The sequence below is a fragment of the Anopheles merus genome, chromosome 3R (assembly GCF_017562075.2).
Source record: "Anopheles merus strain MAF chromosome 3R, AmerM5.1, whole genome shotgun sequence".
Taxonomy (NCBI): domain Eukaryota; kingdom Metazoa; phylum Arthropoda; class Insecta; order Diptera; family Culicidae; genus Anopheles; species Anopheles merus.
The window spans coordinates 43,067,037-43,091,683 of record NC_054084.1 but is presented as its reverse complement, the minus strand read 5'-3'; the positions used below and the strand labels follow the sequence as shown (position 1 = coordinate 43,091,683).

The window sequence follows — 24,647 nt, the reverse complement described above, 5'->3', positions numbered from 1 at the left end:
TCTTCATGGGACATATTTGCGACCAACCCCCGCGCGCCATTACATTGCAGTGTTCCCACATTGCAACATTTATTTTCATTCTACGCCGAAGTGCATCGGGCTGCACACAGTTCTTTGTCGTTGCGGTTACAAATCCGTCGGATCTGTGTCACCCAGCCCCACCTACGGAGGAAGCGATAATTTCTGCCCTCCCTCCGTCGCTACCCCTTAACCTTTTCCTCTTCTTTTCTTTGGCACCCCATTCCAGTGTGAGTGTGTTATTTATAGCTGCGCCAGCCAGTGGAACTGAAATCGAAATCGCCCTGCGCGCCCACGAAAAAGGCCCGTGTGATGATGCGATGATGGGGGTTGAAGATTCAGAATGCACACACGCGTTCACAGGGAGAAGTGCATTGGCAGAGTCTTACAGACACACACATACAGCTTCGGTTCGGTGGAGAAATTGGTTCGAAGGGGTATGAGATTGAATTGGGATGTACTGCAGTTCAAGTTTTTGGGATGTGCTGAAGAAGTGGTGTTTGGAAGTGGAGTGTGAACCGAGGGAAACAGTTGTAAAACAGTTACGGGAAGTAACAGTATTTTATGGTTTATCGAGAAGGTGAGTGCATGTTTCTGTTAGTGCTATAATTGATTGCAAATATGATTAATTTACTTGAAAACGCCTTTTTCTGAAACAGTTTTGAGGTTCTGCAAAGATCTTATTTTGCGGTTTTAATATTTGATAGTGTAGTTTTACTTTATACCCTTATACCTACTACACGCCAAAACTCAACACTACCTCGCATCTGTGGTTTTGCCCACGTTCAAACAAACAGCTTAAATTTGTTGAATAAGTTCTTAACTGTACTCTCCTCTTAACAAGCAAATACACTTAATCTTTGCTATACACCAACAGCTTGAAATATGGCCAACACATGGAAGCGATGATTTGCCAGCATCTTCCTTCCACTTACAATAACATACAAGCCAACAGTGCTCTGCAATCCAAAACTCTCCCACAAATCAAAACACATTTTGAGCTCATTAAGAACGAAACACAGCGCAAAACGATGTCGACCGTGCCAAACTCTAACCAGAGCAGAGGCTGATGCAGAGCACAAGCAAACCGGGTGCATACATACACACACACACACATATGGAGTGTGCATACGATTAGGTATGCAAACAAAATGTGTTTCCTTTGGCAACACAGTGCCTTGCTTTGCGTATGACAAAATTGCAAAACCCGGTTGCGTTGGCAGTGGTCGTACCCAAACCGCTCGCCCTCTGTGCCGGTGGTGGAAAAATCATTAGGAAAAATTGACAACCATCACCGGGAGAGCTTGCCCGATGACGACACAAACCCGGCACGCGATACCCGGGGTGGTGTAGTAGTGATCCGGTAGAGTGTGTGGAAGTAAATTCTACTCCACGTCGATGGCGTCAGCGCTTTCTGCGCAGCAGCAGCGCAGCATCATCATCTTCGTCATCGCCATCCTCAGCTTCACGCAATTGTGTGCGCAGGAAAGGAGGAAAAACAGGCGGCAGACACAGCTTCATGGCAGTAGCGCGTTTTGCTGCTAGGCAGACGAGCGTGTACGGCAATATATACATGTTGCGACCGGCAACATATGGTTTCGATTCTGGGCCCCGCTTGTTTAGTGTTGTAGCCACGAGTGCCCCACCGGAGAGGGACGATGGGAGGAAAAAACCGCATGACTCACTACACAGTGGCGAGGAAACCCACGTGAGTCACTAAAAGAAGAGCAAGACGGCTACGGTTGTCTGAGGAGCAGATGTGGATATTCATAATAAAAGGGTTTAAGGCTACAATCGAGTTAGTGGGTAGTAAACTAACAACCAAGTTGTTGTGTCCAATGTGTTCATGCTGCACTGTATAGTAGAAGCTGTTTTAGACAAATTTACTTCAAAGTTTGTGAAAAATAAAACCCTGATCCCCTCTTTTTTAATCACATTTGCGTGAGCTCGTTCGTTTTTGCACGATTGGATGAATATTTAACACGTCGCACAAATCCCACGGGAAGCAGCTTCTGCCCTGGGTGGACAAGTTTAATTTGCATTCGCAATGAAAATCCCATGTTTACAACCGTGTGTGTATTTTTCAATCGAGCAATGAAGTAGCGAGAGAGAGAGAGAGCAGGAAGAGTGAGAGTTGTGCAGTATTTGCAAATTGTATATAAGCAAAGAATGACATTCTTTCGATGTGGCTGTAAAAATGTGATTTACTTTAATCGGTATACAACTCACAAAAAATGAAAGCACTCTAAAGGGGATTTTTATCGTAACATGGAATTGTAGTCCGCGGAATTTTATTTTCCAACTTATGAGTCTAACGGTTCTGACATTGAACATCCGGAAACAGCGTATCTCGAACATCTGCGTAGGTATCGTATCGTGATTTTGAACCAAAATGATTATCGTAAATGGATAATTAATGGGTAGTCGTTAAACTAGTTTTATAAAATAATTGATACAGAAAATTAACAAGTTATACTTTTATTGTAACGTTAACATAATAAAACTAACTTTTATTACGATGGCTATAGAAAAATAAAACTAAGACAGATTTTAAGATTGCTCTTTAAAAACAATTAATTGCTCTTTAAAAACATCCTTTGAAAGGTACTAATTTAAATTTACTTGCAAAAATAAATCCTACGATTTATTACAAATTTTCCATGGTGGACGAAGTCATGCGTGCAGGCATATTTTTAAGTTCTATCTTCGATTTCTAAGAATTCCTCCTCAGTTTTCGCGAATCACAAATTGTTGGAGTAGAGCTTTTACATCACGTTGGTTCAGAAAAATTCTATGGGACGCAGTTGGGGGATGTTGACCCGATTCGCTGACTAGGGTGTCAAATCGAAATTCCGCGGCGAAAATCGTCTAAAATGATTGCTTTGAGTTTTGGTGTTTTTGCTTGGTGGAGCACCGAAAACAGTGGACACGGTTCCAATTCATGATTTTGCTAATGCAAACGTAATTTTTGTTGTTGCTTTTATTTATATTGGAAATGTATTCCCCTTTGGGAGTTCATATGTCATATCAATACAATTGGCACCAAGAATCATCTAATTTAGAGTCCCACGTTTCTTCAATTTTGCGTTAAACAAGATCCGAGTAACTCGGAAACAGACTGTAACTTTTTCAGACTGTAACCCAATATGTAATATATCACAAAGGACCTGATTGGCACTGTTCGTCTGCGTCGTAAAATGATTCTAGAAAATGATGTTTTTCATACGATAAAATCGTTATACCAAGGCAATCGAGTACAGCATTTTCCTATCCAACATTTCTGCTGAATGCCTAGGAGCTATTTCATCCAAGTCGACTCCCAACCCAACAGACACTTACATCTCAGAACAGAAATGTCTTTCTCACCAGACGCGACAACATAAATGATAACCACACTTCAAACTCAATTCATTCCATCCACCACCAATAACTAGCCAGCATGGGAACAAGCAGCACCGTTCGTTTCTGATCACATTTGCATCCACCTTAGTAGATACAGCAAAAAAGAGAGAGAAACCCTCCAAAACTCATTCCGATCATCGTCCGCGTTTGGTGTGAAATTTGTGGAAAGTTTCCTTGCCCCAACATTCATTCCAAAAGACTTTGGTCCTGCCAGACACACAAGAAATACCATTCGAATGTGCGAGAGTCAAGTTTTCCTTGGGTGGAAAATGTTCATCTTACCCGGTCGGGAAACATACACCATCATCATCATCATCACCATCACTACCAAGTGCCATTGAACTCAAATGACCTCCCTTGTTGGGTGGAGGTGTTGGGCTGAAAAAGGAAGAAAAGCTTCATTCGGGGAATGGATGGTAAAAGCTCCTTCTGTGGCGGACTGAGCCGGCCAGACGAAAAAGTCATCGACGGCAAAAGCAACGCAAGAGCGCGAGGGAGGCAAAAAAACAACACACACACTGGGAAAGGTCGTTGGAATCCGGGCCTCGGGTTGTTGCATTGCAACTGTTGTAGCCGTGGTGTAAAAGGAAAGAAGGAAAAGCGAGAAGAAAGCACGAGAATGTGCAAGGATACAAATGTTTCCACTCGTCTGGCCGTCGTTCCGTTGGGGCACACCACCTGTATCAGGAGGGTGAGTGGATGTAATGACGGGAGAAAAACAAAGCAAAAACACATCCCGATAGTGTTAATTTTTAATATCCTTGCTCTCTCTCGCAGACGACCGGTGATGGGTGGTAGCTGTCTGATGTCTGATACGAAGGCATGATTTTTCCCTTTCGAGTGAAATAACTTTCACCTATTTTTAACGCTACCACATCATTACCAGCGAGCATGATGTTGAATGGCGTGTTAAACCACCGGCCGGGAATGTGAATGTGTGGTCTAGATTCCCATCCACGCGGGAATAGAATTTCAGGGCGCGGCGTCCAGAAAATTACTTTTCACAAAATAACAGACATCGCCCTGTCTCTCACACAACGCGGCGCTGTGCATTGGGCAATGCAAGCGATTGCAGTAGTGAGTGCATCAATGGTGTGCAGCCGAGAGAGAGAGAGAGAGAGAGAAAGAGTTCTCTCGCTGTTGCAGACTCCCAGAGAGTCCGGAAAATTGGCCCGCTCTTATATCGTGTGTGTGTGTGTGTCTGCCGAGGAGGACGTGCTATGTACAGCGACCGTCCCGCGTCAATGGCACAGTTTGCCGGCCGGCATAGGTACTACATACACGCGAGACGGCACTGTAGCGGTGCCACTGAACACATAAACCTAACCCGGGTGGAGAGTCCCGAAACGCAACAGCACACATACAAGCATTCCCAGGACCCACCCAGCACACCCACCTAAAAGGACGAACGATGGAGCATCGTGCGAGTGTGTGCAACACGGCAGACGCGAGATATGCGCATCCTTCTTCTCCCCTGGATGGATGGATGATGTTGGCAGAACTGGTGCAGTTCATCGGCTTCTTAACGGTTATGGTGCAGTTTGTTGTGTCGAGCTGTTTTGTATGCACTGCTACGCTTCCGACAGACGACGACGACGGACGACGTGTTTAGGATGTGGGGGACTTTTAAAATGAATCATAATGCTAAAGCTGTCACGTTGTGATGCACATTCTCCACACTATGGAGAGCTGATGATTGCAAAATCTACCGGAAGTTTTCGGAAGCTTCCGTTTTTTTAGCACCCTATGGGTAAAGACAGTAGTAATAAATGACACGATGTGTCGGAAAGTGGAAGCTGCTTTAATTTTAGTTAACCACTCCATTGACAGCTGTCTGTTCTGATGGGCTATAATTAAGTTTGCCATTTGCTTAGACAAACAAAAGCAACAACAATCTGCAGACGCTTTATCACCATGCCTACGCCTGTACCACTTTTTAAAAAGGAACTTGGGCAGCACAAAATGGGGAGATGGGTGCGTGAGTTGGTTGGTTGGGTTGGCTCCGTCGGTGGTGGTGCTGGTGGAGTCTACTACTCAGCAAGATGTCGATTTTCGATAAGCTTCCGGGCGAAGGGAATCATATTGCGAAACCATATCGCCAACGCCACCCGACACATATGCACATGCTGTCTGCCCGCCACTTCCCGTTCCTTGCCCCGTGGCGATAAGGATACTGCTCTTATCGCTAACAGCACACGGTGCTGGTGCTGCTGGTGGTGGTGATGGTAGTGGCACAAATGGCATCCGGCGCGGAGCGCGAGATTGTGTGTATCGAGTGAAAAAAGTGATACCGAATTGTGTGGCGATGGAGGTGGACGGGTCGTGGTTGGTGGGGAGAGAGTGATTCACGCCATTCACACAGCATGTCGTACGTGCGCATCGAACTAACTAATAATCGAACACACCATTTCCTCTCCGTGCCTTAGGTCGGCGGAATTTTGTTCTTTTTCCCTCCCGCCCCACCCGGTTCCTAAGCGATAAGACATGGGCGTGGGCCGGGATTTTGATTCTGCATTCAGCTGTGAGTATGTGTGGTGTTGCGAAAGTATGGTAAAAAGGTTTCCTAGCGATGGTCTGTTCTTGCTGTTGATGGGCCTTTCATCGAGTGATAGTTTTTAGTTGAGAATGTGTTGTGATAATTAGGCGCATTCTATTCTTGTAAGCAGGATTTCATTTCAAGATTGATTTCACTTAAAACAGTTAACAAGATAGCGAACGTTGAACACATTTTTTCGAATATGGGCTCGGACCGGTCTCATAGTGCAGTCGTCTAATCGTACGATTTAGCAACATTCCTGTCATGAGTTCAAGCCCCAAATGACCCGTGTCTGCTATACGTAGGACTGACTATCCTATATAATCAAAAAGTCACTGAAAGCCAAGCCCACTAGTGGTACAGGCAGGCCTTGACCGACCGACATCGGTTGTTGTGTCAAAGAAGAAGAACATCAGAAAATAGTGTAAAAAATCCGATTCGAAAGACCAAATTCCATCCCTCAATTTACGGTGAATGTGTCCCAATTTTGATCAAAAGCTTATGGTTTGTGCAAATGAGTTTTGCGCCATTTATTACTTACACACATTGCATATTGCTCTTTACGTACTAAAGCAGAATGAATAAGTACACAGTAACGATTGTTTCGAACAGGCGAGCAGATATTTGGGATCAGATTCTATTTCTGTCCACTTTACCTCATCCTTATCTATACCGGGGTTCTTGCTTATCTTGCTTTGATGATAAGAACAATAAGTGCTAGTAGACAAACCGCAAAAAGTCGCGATGCCGATCGATATTCATAAAAAAACCTCAAATATTTTGTTAAATTTAATTAACATTGGAATTCCCGTCTTAGCAAAGTAGTATAGAACTTCAAAGCTATATTTCCTTTCACTCTACTAAGTCAAATTGGTAGCCTCCGGTGATAATAGAGTAGAGAATGGTTTGATGCAAAAAAAAAGAAACACAAATCCCACCATACAATTAGTATTGCGCCAAATGATGCGCATCGCATCGCGGAACAACAGGCTGTATAAAAAAAAATTGGGTAGAAGTAATCGAAAACAACCATGAGGTCACTCACCATCGGAACCGGGCGAACGTTGCAGGAAGACGGATGACGAATCACGGTGATGCTGTTGCTGCTGCTGCTGCTGCTGCTGCTGCTGATAGTGGTAGTGTTGCGGATGTTGCGAATGATGATGCGGTTGATGGTGTTGCTGCAGATGCTGCTCCTTGTCCTTCTTCGATTCCTTATCCTTTGTTCCGGAATTGCCTGCAGAACCGGCGTTCGATTGAAAGAATTGTGATGGGGATGTAACAAAAGATAGCAAAAAAAAAAAAAATCATATCAAAATTGGTTGGCAAACGGATAGAAAGAGGACGAAGTAGATGATGATTAGCTTGCGGGGCAGGAAGGAGGATGGTTACGATACGAAATGGGTACAGAGTGAAGGGTGTTCCAATGAGGTCTGAACGGTACTGTGTGTGAGTGTTGGAAGGGTGCCAGCTTTCCGGTGTTGTTGTAATGAGAGTCCCACCACTGAGTTAGACAAAAAGGAAGGGGTGTTGGGTGTTACTTCTTGTCTTTTCGTTTGATTTGTTATAAAAACAGAAACATAACTGTAACAAAAGGTCAACAAAAGCTAAGGGTGTGTGTGTGTGGGTGGGTGGGTGAGAGTGTTACAAACTGATAAACTCTATGATAAGATGAACAGAAAGCAGAAAGCACAGCACGAGTGTACAACCACTCGTTCTACTCGGTGCACAGTGTTGACCCATAGAAACCGATAAAGAAGAGCATTATCTACAAAGGAAGAGCGGGCAAAACAACAGTAACAAAAATCAGCACTGCTTCCTTCCAAAACTTAATCCCGCTGCATCCGCTGTCAATCAAAGCACCTCATGGCAGCTCTGGGCAGGGTCAAAAGAGAGCATTTTTGTAGGCTGCATTTGTTGCGCAGACTGGCTGCTGCTAAATGGATGCTAATTTTCATCGGTTTCATTTTATTTGAAAGCTTTTTTGTGCTTCTGGATTGCAGCCATGCGTTGGCAACGTTGGTCACTTTATCAAGGACGGACTTGGGACGGGGGTTTTTTTGGAGGAATGCTCTTTGTTTTTGTGTGTGCAGCGAACGAGAATGCATCCATGAAGATTTCACTGCCGCTGGCCTTATTTGATAAGGGGTGATTGCGAGTGTGGGCCCGACCATTTTTTTCTTCTTTCTTGCCCTCTGTCTCGTGCGTTTAATGTGGCCTCAATACAAAAAAAAAACATACAGACAAACACACACTGGTGGTATAATTTTTGATGCTCGAAATAAAAAGCTGTATTTGCAAACCAGTATTGCATGTGTCATGATGATGAGTGGGTGATTAAAGCATACGAGCATGGAGTGTGCGCTATGATAGAGCAGGAATTTCAAGTATGAGGCTCAATAAAAACGAATCTCTTCTTTTGGGATAGAATATGGCCTTATGAGCTTACAGGATGTGCTGGCGTACTTGCACACTATCATCATACAGCCGGTATTTATGGCGTTTCGTGTGGCACGCTTCACTCTTGCCGAGTTGGCTCAGTAAGTGAGAGTGAGGTGTGGTCTTCAGCAGATCGTCATAATTCACATTTCCCCAAACCCACAAGCACAACGGACTGCGTGTTGGGATTGAAAATCGACCCCCTAAAGCGTGTACTTTATGGTAGTAGGTAGAGCTTCTAAATATTAGTCCCGTTTGCCACAACACTGTACAAAGGACCGAGAGGAATTTGTGTCAGCGTTTGTGATAAACGGAAACACAAATTTTCACATTTTCTTGTTGTGCCTCAACCCAAAGCCCATCAAAACCTGCGTGGTCTCTCGCTTTCTCACTCTTAGCCAAAATTTCTCTCCTTCTATTGAATAATAAATGAGCCTGACAGTAAAACAAACTTCTAAATTGATCCATGCCCATTTCACCCGGATCCGTTGTGGCGAAAGGGAAAATGGTAGATGGGTGGTGATTTTTTTTTCTATTTGGCCGCTAGAAAGTAAACAATCTCATCAAGAGCATTAAGGCCGGTTGGGAGAATTTATTTCGGGGTGCCTTTTTTATTCGGTGTAAGCGGGGCGCCCCTCCAACGCCAAAACTTCTTCTCTGAGGCTTCGCGATTTGTGGTTAAAGTGTGTACACCACAACTGTGCCCACCCGTTGGTGGTCGGTAACTGCCGTTCCAATGCGTTGCTAGTAACCACGAGTGGTAGTAGAGAAGTTGGAGAATCCCTTACCGAGGATCCTTTTAATCGAAACGTTTTTTTGCTCTTCTTTTTAACCTATCAACAACATGAAGACGAAGGCAGTAAAGTTCTTTCCACACTTTTGGGTGTGTGTGTGTGTTTTTTTTCGCTTGTGTCAGTAAGTGTACGCGCCATTTCACCCAAATGGATAAGAATTTCCATTAACTATTGGGATCTGAAGCAAAGCGTTGCGTTCTCTCGTGCGTTTGGAGCAACAAGAGGGCCCCATTTCGCAATTGGCCATATACGTCGCTGGCACTCACGTTCAATACGATCCTGTTGCTTTGTCTGGGATGGAAATAAACCAAACCCTCCACGACCCATTCTGCTCTCACCCGAGGAAAGTTTTTATGGGGATAAGAATGTCTGATGAGAGGACGCAACAACTTTGGGGTGGGTTTTTTTTCCATTCGCTGTCTTGTAACACAAAGAAAAAGGGAACGGGAATCAAAGTCCTCCCTGTTCTCTTTTGTAAGTAACGCACACGTACATTCACACCGATATATGTGTGCGTGTGAGAGTGAAGCATCCGTCGCAGTTCGCTCATCTCCGGGTTCAACACGGAACACGGAAGGAAGGCACGCTGGATGTTAGCTGTCAAGATGTACCGGGACTTTGGGTAGCCGGAACCGTTTGCCCTTGCCGGGACGATGCTGCCGCCGAGTGCGCGCGCACTATTGTGAAATACTGCCGGTATAAACAGGGCTGGTTCACCCAAGGAGAGTTTCCGCAGAGCGCGAAAAGGGGTCGTAGAAGGACTTAGGAAAAACGGGATAGGTTCCGGCGATGTGTGTATTGTGATGTTTTAATGTTTCTTTACCCGGTGTGGAGAGGAGTGTTGGGCGTTAATTCCTTACTGTGTACAGTCAGTGCAGGGGCGTCGAACGATGTTGAACTTAGAACACACACACATACACACATGTATAACACTCTACTGCGGACGTTTTGATAGTCATCCGTGGGTGAGAATGTATGTGAAGGGCATGAGGCGTAAGCAGAGCTGGGGGGATCAAATATAACCGCAATTTAGCGTCTTTCTCAAAACTGTCCTCGTGAAAAAAGGTCCTTTTCGAAACGTCCTTACCGCACCACGACGGGTAGTTTCAATAGAATCCCTGTTGCTGTATACGTTTCTTGCCACAAGTAAAAGAGAAACGTTGGAAATGGTTCAATGAAATTATTTAGACGACGTTGAATGGGTAAAATTTTAGCCTTTGTACGTGGAAAAGGGATAACACAAATAAACAAAAGCAACCGAACAAACAAACATGGGGTGCTCTCCCGGCCTGTACACGTGCTGTGGCGGCTAAAAGCTGTACGTTTGTATATGTAAGGAAATCTCTCTCTCTCCCCTATTTGGATAGGATTAATCCTTTGCTAGTCAATATACCAACTCACACATACTCGTACTGTGTGAACGAAACAGGAGCGGCTCTCACTAATACACAAACAAACAATCCTCTCGCCGTCGCTGAGTGGATACGGCATTGTCCTAGCTCCGTAGGTTCCTTGGATGTTGAAGTGAAAATCAATATCCTTTCCGGCAAGCGCTCACACACATTGAAACGGTGTGCCACTCGCCCTTCCGTGTGGAAGGCACCAATACACTAGCCCACTGGTTGATGTACCGGTTTTTCTCCGTTTGCTTGTAGTGGTTGTATTAAAGTTAATGCTAATGACATTACTCTCCCCCCACACTCTGGTGACCTATCGGGGCCATTATCCTGCTTGGGAGCTTGGGTGGAGTATTGCTTTGATTCTCGTTTTTATGTGTTTGTGTGTGTGTGTGTTTGTGCTACTATCATTCACATCCTTCCCCATCTGGGTGGTGATATTTCCGGTATCTAAATCCATACACACACGCACAGAAACAAACGGATATTCTCCCGCCTGTGTATAGGGCGTCTCACGCCTTGTCATACACCCATACACACAGAGCATGGTGACTCTGCTCAGAGTGATTGAGTTTTCCACCACCCTCGGTGCGGTGGATTTTCTTTGTTTCCGGCTGCACGCTTGTCGCCGCCCTGTATGCTCCCGTTGCCAATAGCGATGGCTTTTCTGGGTGGGATCTCTCCCTGTGTATCGAACAGAGTCCTTTTGTCCCAGCCACCACCAACTCATGCCACCCCTGGCTAAATGTGCGTTGGATTAACCGGATGGACCACATTGATAAATGGAAATTAATGGAATCAAACCTCCAATACAACGTGTTTCTCCTTAAACTGGGTGTTTTCACCAATGGATAGAGGAGAAACGTGCAACAAAAAGAGATTGTACAAGACGATTTACTAAAACTTAAGCCCAGCCATCCAATAAACACGAAAAGCTGCCGTAGAGAGATGGCATCAAACGCGGAGCGGGTTTCTTAAGCTTCCCAATCGGTATCAATTGTTGGGAAGATTATAGTGAAGGGATTTTCAAAATGCTTCGCAGTACCAACCCCGCTGGGATACATTGCGTGTCCGGGTGCCATCATTTCAAACAGCGCTATCGCATTGCGCGTTCGGGAGAATTGGTGTGACGTTAGTGAGGGTACTAAAAAGTAGGACATAATTGTACAACAAAGGCGTACACAACACCGTGGTGCTGCTGCTATTGATTGGTGTGAAAATGTCAAGATGAAGCCATTATAAACATTGAGCAAACGTTTGATGTGGTGTTTTTTCACCATCTCTCCATACAGAAGGAGTTACAAAACATTCCCGTATTCCTCTTTCCGGCTCGATTGTCACCTAAATTCTAAATCACCTTATCCCCTATCTTCCTGGATGGTCGGTAGAAAGTGTACCTTGTTTCTTGTATCTTGCCTGGCTGTCTGACTGACTGGAGAATACAAGAAATGGGTATTTCCGGGACGTTTGAATTTCATTAATACCATTTGCATTTTGGGCAAGGAATGTCGGCTCTCCAGCGGTTCGTGCTGTTGAACCATTAACGGAAAAGGATGCGGAACGCTCAGTGCAGGAAGGAGTTTTTTAGGGGACGTTTTAGGCAATACAAATGAATATAAGGAAATTCATTCCACAACTGTGTGTTGGCAAAATTTTGGAGCTGTTTTGGTTTGTTCAAATTGTTTCTGAATTTTGTAAGTTTTTTTATCTCGTCTGACGTAGAAATACGGTCCTTATATACGACAAAGGGTACAGATTGGAATCAGCATCGGACTTTGCTTTGGGGGTTTCGAACGTCTTCGTTAAACACGTTGACACGAACTGATTATAATTCTTGGCAACTTGCTGAACAAAAAGCCAAAAATTCGCATTCCCACGTGAGATTACATCACCCCCAGCAGCGAGAATCACGACCTTTTGCTGCTGCTCACGATCATTCATAATTTGCGAAAATTAATTCAAGTGTCTTGTGCAAGCATCCGGATTGGGCGATAAATATGTGCGCCACAATCTTTAATACAATTCCTAACCATGATACCATTGGACGCACAGAACGCACACATCGCTGACAAGGATGATGGATTAAGGGATTTGCAAGAAAGAGCATCGTAGCGTTGTAACAATGTCGTAGCAAAAGACAAATATTTTACAGATTGAAAAGAACACGCATGTGGGTGGTTGTTTGTAGAGCTGAAGTGTAATTTTTGGAGCATTTCGGTTGATTCTATAAATCTCACGATTCAGCACCAAGCGCGCAACATTGCGTCCCTAGGGTTCTCCCTTAGGGACATACGGGGGAGAAAGGAGGAAAAAAAACATCTGCTCACCAGTCAGATAGCCTGGAGGCCTCCGCGCCAATTCCCCATAGAAGCAACCATGCAGACCACGTCTTGGAATCGTGGAAGAGACACAGCAAACAAAAGTAACAAGAGTAAACATTTCTCCGTCTCCATCGGAGCTTGTACCGGAATTTGCGTTGGTTCGGAATTGGCGTGAAGTAAACATGGGGTCTCTTCCTCTCTCTCTCTTTTCGTACTCTTTTTTCCTGTTCCCTCCGGGAGACGATTTTATCAAAGTAACGAAATGCGTCCGCCGATCGCAAATCGCCCCAATAAGAGCGAAGATGGTGAGAGTGCGAGAAAGAGTCTGACTTTCATCCCGGAATCGAGGTCATGTGTCCAGTGCGCGAACGAAAACCGTCCGACCGGGGTGACGTCATGGCGCTCACACACACGCAAAAAACCTCTCTTTTGATTGCGCTTTGGGATGCGCTTTGGCGTTTCCAAAGTGCGCAGACAGTGTGCGCGGCCCGGAATGCATACTGCATAAGTTGCGTTCGCTTCCATTTGCAGAGTTCAGAGGAAATGACGAAAATGACATGAACCAACCACCGCCACACCATGGAACGAACACGCATACGGCGCCAACTTCCGCTTAAGCCATACGAGGCAATGCAACACAAAAATGAAGTCGCGGCTCTAGAAAAAGAACACACGACGATTGCGCGAGGCCCCGCTGCTGGATCGTAAAATGTCAATGTTTTCGAACGTACGTGTGGAGTCTTGTGCGATTTCCGATGCCATCGTCCGTCGTTCGATGCCGGCGGAATAATAATAAGTGGGCGCCGAGGGGGGCGGGGTGGATGGGGGGCTTTTTCTTTCCCTTCCATCTCTTACTCGGTGTAGCCACTATCGCACGACCGATGAAGACGCCCCGGGGGTTTTGGATAGCGTTTTATGCGGATGTGATAACAGTCAGCACATTCGGCAGCCAAATTATTGGCTGGATGAATCCAATATATCCAGGGTCATGGTGTGTGTATGTGTGTGTGACGGGTGTCGCTTTACACGATATCGGATAACTCGAAAATCCAGTTGCACTTTGGCGTAACACGTGGGATATATGTTAAATCGGCCGAGATAAAGTGATAGATAAAAAAGTGTTTGCCGTGTAAAAGAGAAGTATGTTCGATTTTATATCGGGTGTCACAGCATTAGAAAAAAACCCCTGCGTTCCATTGTCCACTTGCGGTCTCGTCTGCCTGTTCTTTGAGTCGTAAAATATTTCTCGCTTCATTTAAAAACGATTAACCATGTCTCAAGATGCGCTCTATCGTGTCTTGCTTCGAGAAATTCGAGCGCACGCCGCCGTTACAACACCCATACACACACTACACACAATCTCAATGGCAACGATCAAAACCGGCGCGCACACGCGACACCAAGCCCCCCCGTACGGCACCACAATGAGAATGCGGGCAAACGATTAGAAAACAGAAGAAGTTGATTGAATTAGCTGCGTGGTCTTGCACCCTCGCGAAACTTGCCGCCGCCACACACGCGCGCCCTTCGCGCTTCAGTTCTCGCCGGCACCGCGCTCAAGATCAGATTGGCTGCTTGTAATCTGATGGCGTACCGGCGACACGACAGCAGTGCAATGGACTTAGTTGTATTTTGCGCCTGTTTGTGTGTCTGTGAGCGTAAAGTTCACACCCACAAAACGAAGTGCCTCTTTGCCCGGTAAAGCACGACTGACTTTGTTTGATAACTTCACTAATTGGTGCCCGACAATGTGTTGTGGCGAAATATGTTTCATTAATGTGGGTGAGCAGTTTGCCATTTTTTGGAGATGGCTTAGGAATAAAAGATGTTTGAAATCATTTCTTGATAATCATGATAAACTGAAAAGATAAGTTGTGTAACTCATCAAATAATAGAACAGAAAACAACTGTTATGTTTTACCCCAGTGACTGTGTTTCACGATACATTGTGTTTAGTTGTAGGGTTTAGTGCAAATACTGAGGGTTGCTTTAGTGTAAGAGAGGGGGGTGGGTGGTAATACATGTTGGAAGTGCTACAGTATGTGCGACGGTGAACATTTTTAACAAGTCTTTTGAGTGTTTTTTTTTTTAATACGGTTAGGACGATTTTATCCGCGTAAGGGCACTTCTCGCTTAGCACGCGTTTTAATCGTTTTAATCGACTGAATACATACTAAACTGCTTCTAGTTATATCTACAAGCTATCATTATGTAACATTTTTTTTTAATTTTAAATGAATTATCAAGTGGTACGCTTTACAAACGAACGCGACGTATTAAGACCGGGTAAAAGAAAGAAATAAATAAAAACAAAAACAATCAAACGAATCGCTAACGAATAATGCAACAAAAAAAAAACAGTTTATCCGGTGTACCGGCAAAAGATGGTAATCGCAATAACAACACCACGTGCATCCCCGAAACTGACAGCTCAAACGAAGCGTAGAGTTTGCGCAAACCGGCCATTTGTATGCAAAGTTGCGTACGGTGCAGTACGCAACAGTCGGGTGACAGTGTTGCCAGTTCGATCAGGGATTTTTCTTTTTAAATAATTTTTTTTCGAAAATGTTTCGTTCACCAACGTTATTCAGTTGTGATTTAGATTGGGTGAGCAAATTAAAAGAACACAAAAAGCATAAGCTAAACGATGCACGTGTGAGTCTTGCGTTATATGGTAGCGTTAAAATTATAGAATAATTTGAAATGAAATTTAAACTAAATATTCATATCATGTACGTTACTTAAAATGAGCTACTTGAGGTTGGTTATGTGGTTAAAATTGAAAAGAACATAATTAAAACATTAACGAATGTGAGCTACTTTTTAAGACGAATATAACACGACACGATCAAGCACGAGACCGGCGCGACACGGTGTTACGAAATTTTGAATACGAACGTTGTTTTAACGTACAAACAAACAGACACGACAACCAAAACAATAGCACGCCACGAAACGCGACACGCGTGAAGCGGTTCGCACAATCCGACATTATTGCCCGCGAGAACCACGAAAGAAAGAATCGTCCTACCGTACCTTTGCGTATGAGCAAACTAGTAACCCGGCGCAGTGCCTCACGCGGTGACTTGTTGAAAAATTTGGGTGTAAGATTTGGTGGTAGGGTGAGCGGTTTGCGGCTACCCGTACCCCCTGCCTCCCAGGCGCGCAGCGATCCCTGCGGATGCAGCCGGTCCAGATTCTCCGTCGAGGCCGGTCTCGGGTGGCGCTGCTTCGGGTACCAGCCCCGGGCGGGACCGCCGGCCAGCCTGAGCATCTCCCCGTTGGCCAGCGCCTGGCTGATGCTGCGCTGTCGGCTGCCGATCGTGGTCGATGCACCTGTCACCGCAACCAGGTGTGAACGTGAACGTACAAAAAACAGACAAGAAACAAGAAAAGAAAGCAGTTACGATAATGGTGAATGGAGTTAGTTCAGAGATGGGTGAGATTGGTGAGCCCTTAAGATTTCCGTGTCCACAATCACCATCACCCGGGTGGGGGTTATGTGTGTACGGGTTGGGTTTTAGACAAATGTGTGCAGCGGAGCGTATTATTTACGGCAGTTGTTGTAAGTGAAAGAGATAAAGCACCAGATGTACTGGTAGGGGGTACTGGGAGCGGAATACATACTGATGCCGACGACGGACGATCCGAGACTACTGGTGGTGGAGTTTGTTCTCGGTGCCGTACGACTACCGCTACCGTGCGGTGGCACTTCTGGGGCACGTCGATGTGGTGTTCTTGGTATGTCACAGCTAAAAGCGAAAGTATTGAAAAAGATGGTTACACTTAAATCCATTTGTTTTTGGGCACTCACATCCAGGATCTTACCCTCGGGCAAAGATGGGCGTCTCCGGTAGGCTGCAAGACGTTTGCAGCGATCTTTCCTCGCGGGGACTTTGTGCGGTGCGCTTCTGGTAGCCACCGGTGATGACTCTTCGTCGCGAGTTGCAACCGGGCAAATCGGGAGGAAGTGTACCGGGGGCGTGCGGGGACGTCGACGAACCGAACGAACCGTTACGGTACGATTTACTGAACCCAGCGTCCATCGACCTGTAAGGGGAGGGAGCAAGGATGCGGGTTAGTGTTTGTGTATGGAAAGAGAGCGAGATAGAGCTGAATTGTAGCTTCCTACCGTGTTTTAAGCGTATTTATCGATGGTCCACGATGGGGTGGAATTGCAGGCGGGTGATCTTGTTCTCGGTAGCCGTGCAGCAGCTGATCGTGCTTGCTGATACTACCACCGTTCGGTGTTCCGTTGCTGCTACGATTGCGTGAGCTGATGCGTATACCGTGCATCTGGTGTAGGACTTCGGGCTCTTCCGTCGGTGATGGTGGTAGTGGAGGAAACTCATCACTGTCCTGCTGGAAACGAAGCGAAGAGAGTTTCTCGTTAATATTGGCTTCTTTGCTGTCGTTTATCTAAGTGGTTCAGCTAACCGGTTCCGGGCTGGAGGAGGGCGGCGATGGTGGCAACGGTCCGAGGCCGGCCTGCGACAGTAGCATTTCTTTGGCACTTTCTGATTTATGAACACCTAGACGAAAACCTAGTGGACGTCTTGCTGGAGGTATGTCTGAGGGTAGAGGAAAATGAGACAGTGTGAATAATCGGCCACTCATGCACACGTTGATCACACTTACCGGCTACTCTAGCAACGGATATATCACCACGTAATAAAGCACTAATGTTATCTTCTATCTTGCGCAGCGGAACCCCCCGTTGTGTGTCGCTGTCCGCTTCCTCGTCCTCTTCGATTGGCGGGGCCAGTTCACGGCGCGGTGTCGCCAAACCTTCGGCTGTGGAAAAACGTAATGGTGGAAAATATGTAAGGTTGAATGCAAGTTTCGGTATCGGTATGCAAGCTTGAGTACCAGCTTGGGTGCAACTTTTCAGATGGCGTACAAGAAAACCATGCAAGACTTATCGTTTTGAGGGTTTTAACGGAGAAAAAGTTATAAATTGAATAGCTGAGTTAGCACAATCACAAAGTACAGGATAATATTCCATTATTCAATAATTTTTCTATTAAAACATTGAAAGGTAGCAAAACAATAATGATTTAAAAACTTTTAGTATATCGAAGTGTAGCTTGTCCAATTCAAAAAAACGAGCTCATTAACGGGAAAAAGTGAAAACTTTTTTTTTTACTAATTACACAAAAGTGCCCGTGTCCGCGGTATGATGACACGGGTATCATCATCTCCTCCCCATTCCTTATTCGTTATCATTCTTCTCCCACAATTTTCTTTGCAAGGTTTCTACCGGATGACCTACCTAGCACAACGGACCAACAAGGCGGACGGAAGGAATGTAACTGACAAAGAAAAGGACCCTCTTCTTTCGCCTGTCCATGACGGCATCCAATTTCTTTCTCATACACTTACGGTTGCAGAAACATTGGAAGTATCTCGGAGACCGGGCAGGTAATGCGCGAGCCAGTGTTGTAAAAGGTAGTGAGGTGTGTTTATATTTTGAATGCTATAGAGGCCGAAGCCGGAATGAAAAATGTACCCCACCTCATCCCCTCCTCCACTGGTCTAATCAAAACACCCTACACAGTACACCGCTGCACTACGGATGCGGCGAAAGCATGGACGAGGCAAATGCCTTTTCCTAATTTTCAACCTTTTTGTCATTTCTGGCTGGAAAGAAGCAAGGTAGCGAAAAATTAGCCCACCAAGATTTTCCTCTTTTCCACCACTGCCATCCCCAAAACAAACGGGTTGGTATGGACATTAGACTTTGCATTCTTGGCGCCTCTAATTAACTGAGCACGGGGCTGATGATATTGGTGCGTCGCTCGTAAGCAGCTTATCGTTTTCTGGTGCCAAAAATGGACGGTTGGACTTAGATTTTGGCGAGAAACGAGAGTCTAATTAGCACAACAGTGTGCGGCAGCTTAGAAGGGGAAGGGGCGTTTGCTTCCGATTGCTCCAACCGAAAAGGACATCACACACCGCAACGATGTTGTCAATGTTGTGGCCGGGTTGTAACTAAAGTTGGTGTTAAGATGGGTGGCCAACGGCAGTGGCTTCCTTAATCGACTTAATCAATCTCCCGCTTCGGGTGGCTTAATGGGAATAAATGTGAAGCTTGGCAACAGCAGCGTTCTCGTCAGTAATTTATTCCACATTCCCACCCACCAGCGCCTCCCTCCCAAAAACCGATCCAATATACCAAAAAGCAACGATTTCACACTGATGGATCTTACCTGTTGCAGAGGATGTAAGCGGTGGCGTAATGGTAGGTAGCGAGGATACACGCAGCAGCGGATTGTCGGACCCACTGGTGCTCGATACGCCCGGACCACATCCGTTCAGATGGTTGCCAGTGGTTCCACCGTTGGTGGAAGCGCCGGCACCACCACCACCTCCATTGCTGGACGAAGTGTCCAGTGCCTGTAGCGCGTCAAACGTCGAGCTGTACGTCTTAAACTCGGTGTACCGGGCCGACACGACCGGTGGTTGCGATGGTGCGGCTGATTGCGGTTGATTGGTGCCCGAAGGTCCGGAACCGATGTTGACAATGCTGGTACTGCTAGCACCGTTGCTGCTAACCGTTGCCGTTGCTGCTCCTGCTGCCTGTTTGGTGCTTTTGCTCAGGCTACCGTTGTTGATGAGCCCGTTCAGTACGACGGACCCGTGATGCTGTGAAGGTGCAGCACCGAGCGGTGAGGTGACGTGAGGAGGATGGTGCACCGGCACCGGCGAAGGATAGCTTCCGGTCGGTGTGGTGATCTTTATAACATTAGTTGAAAGCTCTGAGGTAGTAGGTGAACTTAAGTCTAATGATAATCGTGACCTGAAAGTAAAGCAACAGAAAACACATACAATTTAGCGAGAAGCAGCAGCAAGATTGTTTGTCTATGTACTTGTGTCCCTCTCTGTTATTTTTTTAGATGGAAAATTGCACTCTTGCATCTTGACGACGAGGGGTGGTATATCCTGAGGAGAAATGAGTTCCCCTGTTTTGAGATTATGTTTGTCCTTCCGGAAGACGAAACAACGGCCGATCTCATCAGCAAAATTACGGCGCTATTATAGTGCGGCAGCAGGAATGGTTTTTGAAAAAGCTTTTTGAATGCTTTCATAAAATAGCTTTTTTCCCTTTCCTTTCGGTACGGCAGAACTTTCGACACAAACGATGAGACAAGGAGGAAACGGCGGAACAACTAGCCAACTCATCATCAAGTGTTGGTGTGGTTGCTTTCCTGCTTGCTTGCCTGCATTTATTTAGGCCTTTTGAGTTCGTTACCATCCATCGCGCCAGGCCATGCGAACAACAGAGAGAGAGATGATGATAAGAAAAAGCCTTTTCTCACATTCTCCCTCATTTTGGGTTTTGCTCGTCGTTGTAAGAAGCTACTTTAATCATGAAATTGGGAGCAGGCAATGAGTTTAAACGGAAGAAACCCTTCCCGCTGTCTACCTCTGGCCCGCCAAGGCCGAAAGATGAAAGACTCCAAACGCTGACGATGAAAGGCTGATTGCTGCCTGCTGCTCTACTGCGGGTTGATTCTTGTGCAGTTGTTGACTTAATCAACACGGTGTTTCCTGCCACACTTACCTTGGGGACAGTACGGAGCTGGGTAGCTTCTGGGGTGCCGAGGGTGATGATTTGAGGAGCGACACACCACCGCCAAGCCCGCCAGCCTTGTTTGCCGACGATAGGCCGAGATCGATGCTGTGGCGTGATTTGGGCGTGATCATTGACGCGGGAAAGACGGGACTCGGGAGACCACGCAGGATGTGATCGTCACCGAGCGAGTCGGGCCGTTGCGATGTGTGCTGCTGCTGCTGCTGCAGCGGCTGTTGCAGCTGCATGGGATGCGAAAGAGCGTCCGGAAGGTTGTTGGGTGCTTCCGGATCGAGGCTGGCAAGCCGTTGCCGTTGCCGACGTCCCTTGCGTATGATGTACGTGCCGCGCCCGCTAATGTCCGGGATATGTGGTATAAGGTCGTCTGAAGTACGTAGTGATGGAGAGAGAGATAGAGAGAAAGAGTTAATACAGTTAGATAAAGGAAAAAACAAAGGGAAATGTTTGAGAGAGGGCATTGGTGAGAGTTGTTTCCTTTTTTATTACCAGAGTCAGAGTAAATGGACGCCGCCTCATCCTCGGTACTGCAGATTGGTATGTCCGGTGGATCGGGCCACTCGTTCGATTCGCTCTTGATGTTGCTGGGCGTCGATTCCAGGCTTGACTGCGAGCTGGTCGCGTGCTTGGGGCCAGGTTTCCGTCGGCCAACCACCTGCAACGAGGGAAAACAATAGGAGCAATGAAACGGGGTTTGGATCAAAACTTTGAATTGTTGATTGATGGCAAAAAAGCAAACAAAACAAACAAACTATTGCATGAATTATTTCCAGCACGGCGTGTTCGGCGAGCCGTCGTGTTCGGACGGAACTCCCAGGTATGTTGTTTTGAATATTGAATACACAGAGCCACGCTGTACAGGACAGGAAATGTTGAGCAACAAATACAACATATCACTGTTCAATTTAACACGGTCCTCAGGACTACAGACACGAAAATTGACTTCATTGGAAGGCAAAAGGCCACGGGAGGGAGTTTAACATTTCACTTTCCTAACTCGACCTCCAGTTGTCTGGCTGTCAATTTACATTAATTTAATTTTTTGTTTAATTTACCACAATTGAACCGCGGGGAAGTGAAAGAGAAACAATTCATTCGAACCATTTTTGCTTTGAAATTATGTGAAGCAGAACAGTAGAACTTCATGAGAAATACATGATGCCCAAACGCTGACCGGTCTAATTGTTGGAACAAACGAGGGGGCATGAGCGATTGTTACCGGAAGTCTGGTGCAGGTTTTAGTTCCGTGTGAAGAGCACGTGTTACCCGTTTTATGTGTGTGTGTGAGTTAGTCTATGTTTGAACTTTATGTTTTCCCCAACCGGCGCTCTTCCTTCCTGAAAGCGGGTAGTGTGTTTCTGTGTGTAATCTTTCCAGAACTGTCAGTGCATTAGCGAAGCGGTAAGGTAAAGGTTTCCGAGTGTCCGGAGAGTTCAGGACATTGACAAATGAAGCTAATGATGCTGGACGGGACGACGTCGTTGTGGGTAGGTACGCTTTGTGGCACATATGAACATTTGAGGTCACGTCAAGCGTTGTGTGAAGTGTCCCTAGTACCTTGAGAAAGGGGGGATAGACGTGTGGTTTTTGCAACGCGCTCGGGATATCCCACCTCCGGGGACCTAGAGAGGGAAGGTTAACACGTCGTCTTCTCGTGCAGTCTTCTGTCGGAGGCTGTGGGGAGACAAATGTGCTGCGAAACTTTCAGTGCCCCAGGTGGGCATATTACAGAAGGCACCTGATAGTAGGTGCCATTTCCTGTCAACCACATTTCAACCAGGTAATCTAAATCGGTTAACTGGGACAAGGCTGAGCAGTTAGTTTGGTTATGTGGTAAGAGCTCTCTAATATGTGGGGAAATGAAGTTTGGTTATGAAGTCTAACGAACTGTGAAATTCCTATGTTTATATGGTACATTACATCTACAATGAATGTATTTTTCAACCTCTTTAAAGAGCGATTGCACATTCTAAGCCCGAAAATTGTTCTAACCGAACCGGCAAAAGTGCATTGACAACACAGCACACAGAGAGCAAGAAAGCAAAAGTGGTCGCTAAATATTCAAACCAAGCCAAAAAGTTAAATGTGTCAACAGAACTCGACATCGACTCGAGTGACAGGAGTAGCAGTTCGCGCGATCCGATCGCGGTCCGCGATACGGTCGGTATCGCAAATAATTGCAAACGTTGCCTTCCATTGCTTTCCCCGTTCGGGCAAGTAGTATGCTCGAAAAAGTTTCGCCAGAACGAGATGAAACAGCACAAACATCGGAGTGGAAAAACTTTGCAATATTAATGCTGACGTTGATGTGCTAAATAACGGATGAAGCTGTCAGTCGATCGTTTTTCTCCACCGGCATTCCAGGAGTGGGCAGGCACAATTTCCATCTACTTTTGCCATTTTAGCACGGCCATTCGCAATCCCACGGCACGGAGTATAAGAGTGCAAGGAAAACAGTTTGATGTGCTGGTGGTTGCTGTGCTGCCCTGCACTTTCCTTGAGATGAGATGCATTTTCAGTGGAACATCACAACACTCTCCGGCCAATTAGGTTGACCTTTTGCGCCCAGGCAACAGCTAAGCGAAAAGGAAATTCAACAGATTGTAGCTTGCATCACAAAATACACTGTAGCACACGAATGGCAAAAAGGCAGAGTGAATTGTTCGCAGAAATGTTTCAACACACGGTGAAAGATTTTCCAAACTTGTTCCCCCTTTTGCGATCGTCCGTAGCAGTTTGCGCTCTTGCCGGCCACAACCGAAGCTGTGCGGCTATGAGTTTTAGAAGTTGGTGGCTTTTAATTAAACTTTTCACTAAAAAAACCCCATTGAATACTTTCTACACTTCCGAGAGGTAGTGATGAAATGCAAACAATGCAAACAGCAGCAGCATCAGCAGCAGCAGCAGCAGCAGGAAGAGCAAGCAAATGGAAGATTAAAAGGCTCTTACTGATACACTTTTGTTGCAGGCGACTGCTGTAGCGCTGTGGCATCAGTGCGCTTTTAATTGCTGCCAAATGCAACTGATTTCGATTCTCTCTCTCTCACACACACACTCTCTCGCACCATTTTACCGATCCCAGAGGGCATTGCTTTCGAGGAAATTTATCACACGCTTTCCATCCAATTGTGCCGCATACCGGGGGGTGGCATCGTTTCTTCTAACCAATGATCTGCGATCGCTTTCGCGCTGGGAGTGGGCGAAATCCTTTTGAAAATGCATTTAAATTTGCCTTCCCTTTAATTTGGCAAACCAGTCCGCGTCGAGGTGGCACTCTGTCCTGCGGGCCGGTCTTCGGTGCGAATAGATAAGCGAAAATGCTTATGTACAATTGGGTGGGAGGGTGGTGGTATCTGTGGTGGTGTGGCGCGGGCAACCAAAAGTGCATTATCTTCGGCGGTGCAAATAACTGGGAAACAGGGAAAACTCTAGCATAGCAACAGCAGCGCAAGTTTTGCTTTACGTTTCATGTCGCGCGGCACGGTGGCAGTCCGGGGCAGGGAGGTGGGAACGCTACATTACGAAGTGAATTCAAAATTTGGTAGCTTTTGAAGGTGGAAAAGTTGGTGGTGGGTGGGCGCGTGCACTCTCAAATGTAGGAGGTGTACCACCGCATTATCATTCGACTATCTGCGGTGCTAGCGAGGAGAGAGTGTGGTGGAATTTGCATCTGGCAGCAGACAACAAAGGAATGTTTGTAGCTGCAGGTTCTGGTCACTCGGTATAAATTGCACGCGGGTGCAGCTTCCACGCGGTTTGATACGGTTTCCCCGTGGCTGGCTGGCTGGCTGGCTGGCGTGGTCCAAGTGGTGCAAATGTGTAATACCGCACTTGAAACCGGAATACAAATGTGTAGCACGACGTACGAGTTTATGTACAAAATATAGAATTAGACCTTTGATTATTGCTTCTCTATTGCTTCCAGGGGCATTTTGGAAAATTTGTACTTTAAAGGGTTTACCTTTTCGTAGCAAATGGTAAAAAATCTTATATGATACAGACTTAATTTTACATTTGTTTAAAATTTGAACCCAATATCCTCACTGATTGCATCAATTCTGGTGGTGATAACGACCTTCAGCGAGCTCAACTATTACGATAGGTTTCCTACCAGGATTACCATCTCTTGAAAGATATCAAAACATCCCG

General features: G+C 45.9%; 1 protein-coding gene across 5 annotated transcripts in view; it reads right to left on the bottom strand.

Annotated features, from left to right (window-relative positions):
* Nucleotides 1-24,647, bottom strand: part of LOC121595235 (mucin-5AC) — a 162,598-nt gene that overhangs the window by 11,843 nt on the left and 126,108 nt on the right. For 3 of the 5 annotated variants that reach the window (XM_041919023.1, XM_041919024.1, XM_041919021.1), the window contains 10 exons: nt 20,988-21,153; nt 20,472-20,865; nt 19,117-19,706; nt 17,546-17,701; nt 17,345-17,478; nt 17,040-17,269; nt 16,736-16,957; nt 16,535-16,659; nt 15,944-16,243; nt 7,002-7,193 (listed from right to left, as the gene is read on the bottom strand). In XM_041919023.1, the coding sequence (XP_041774957.1) occupies nt 7,002-7,193; nt 15,944-16,243; nt 16,535-16,659; nt 16,736-16,957; nt 17,040-17,269; nt 17,345-17,478; nt 17,546-17,701; nt 19,117-19,706; nt 20,472-20,865; nt 20,988-21,153 (2,509 nt within the window). The remainder of the gene's footprint in view (nt 1-7,001; nt 7,194-15,943; nt 16,244-16,534; nt 16,660-16,735; nt 16,958-17,039; nt 17,270-17,344; nt 17,479-17,545; nt 17,702-19,116; nt 19,707-20,471; nt 20,866-20,987; nt 21,154-24,647) is intronic. The other 2 variants (XM_041919022.1, XM_041919025.1) reach the window with 2 other exon arrangements.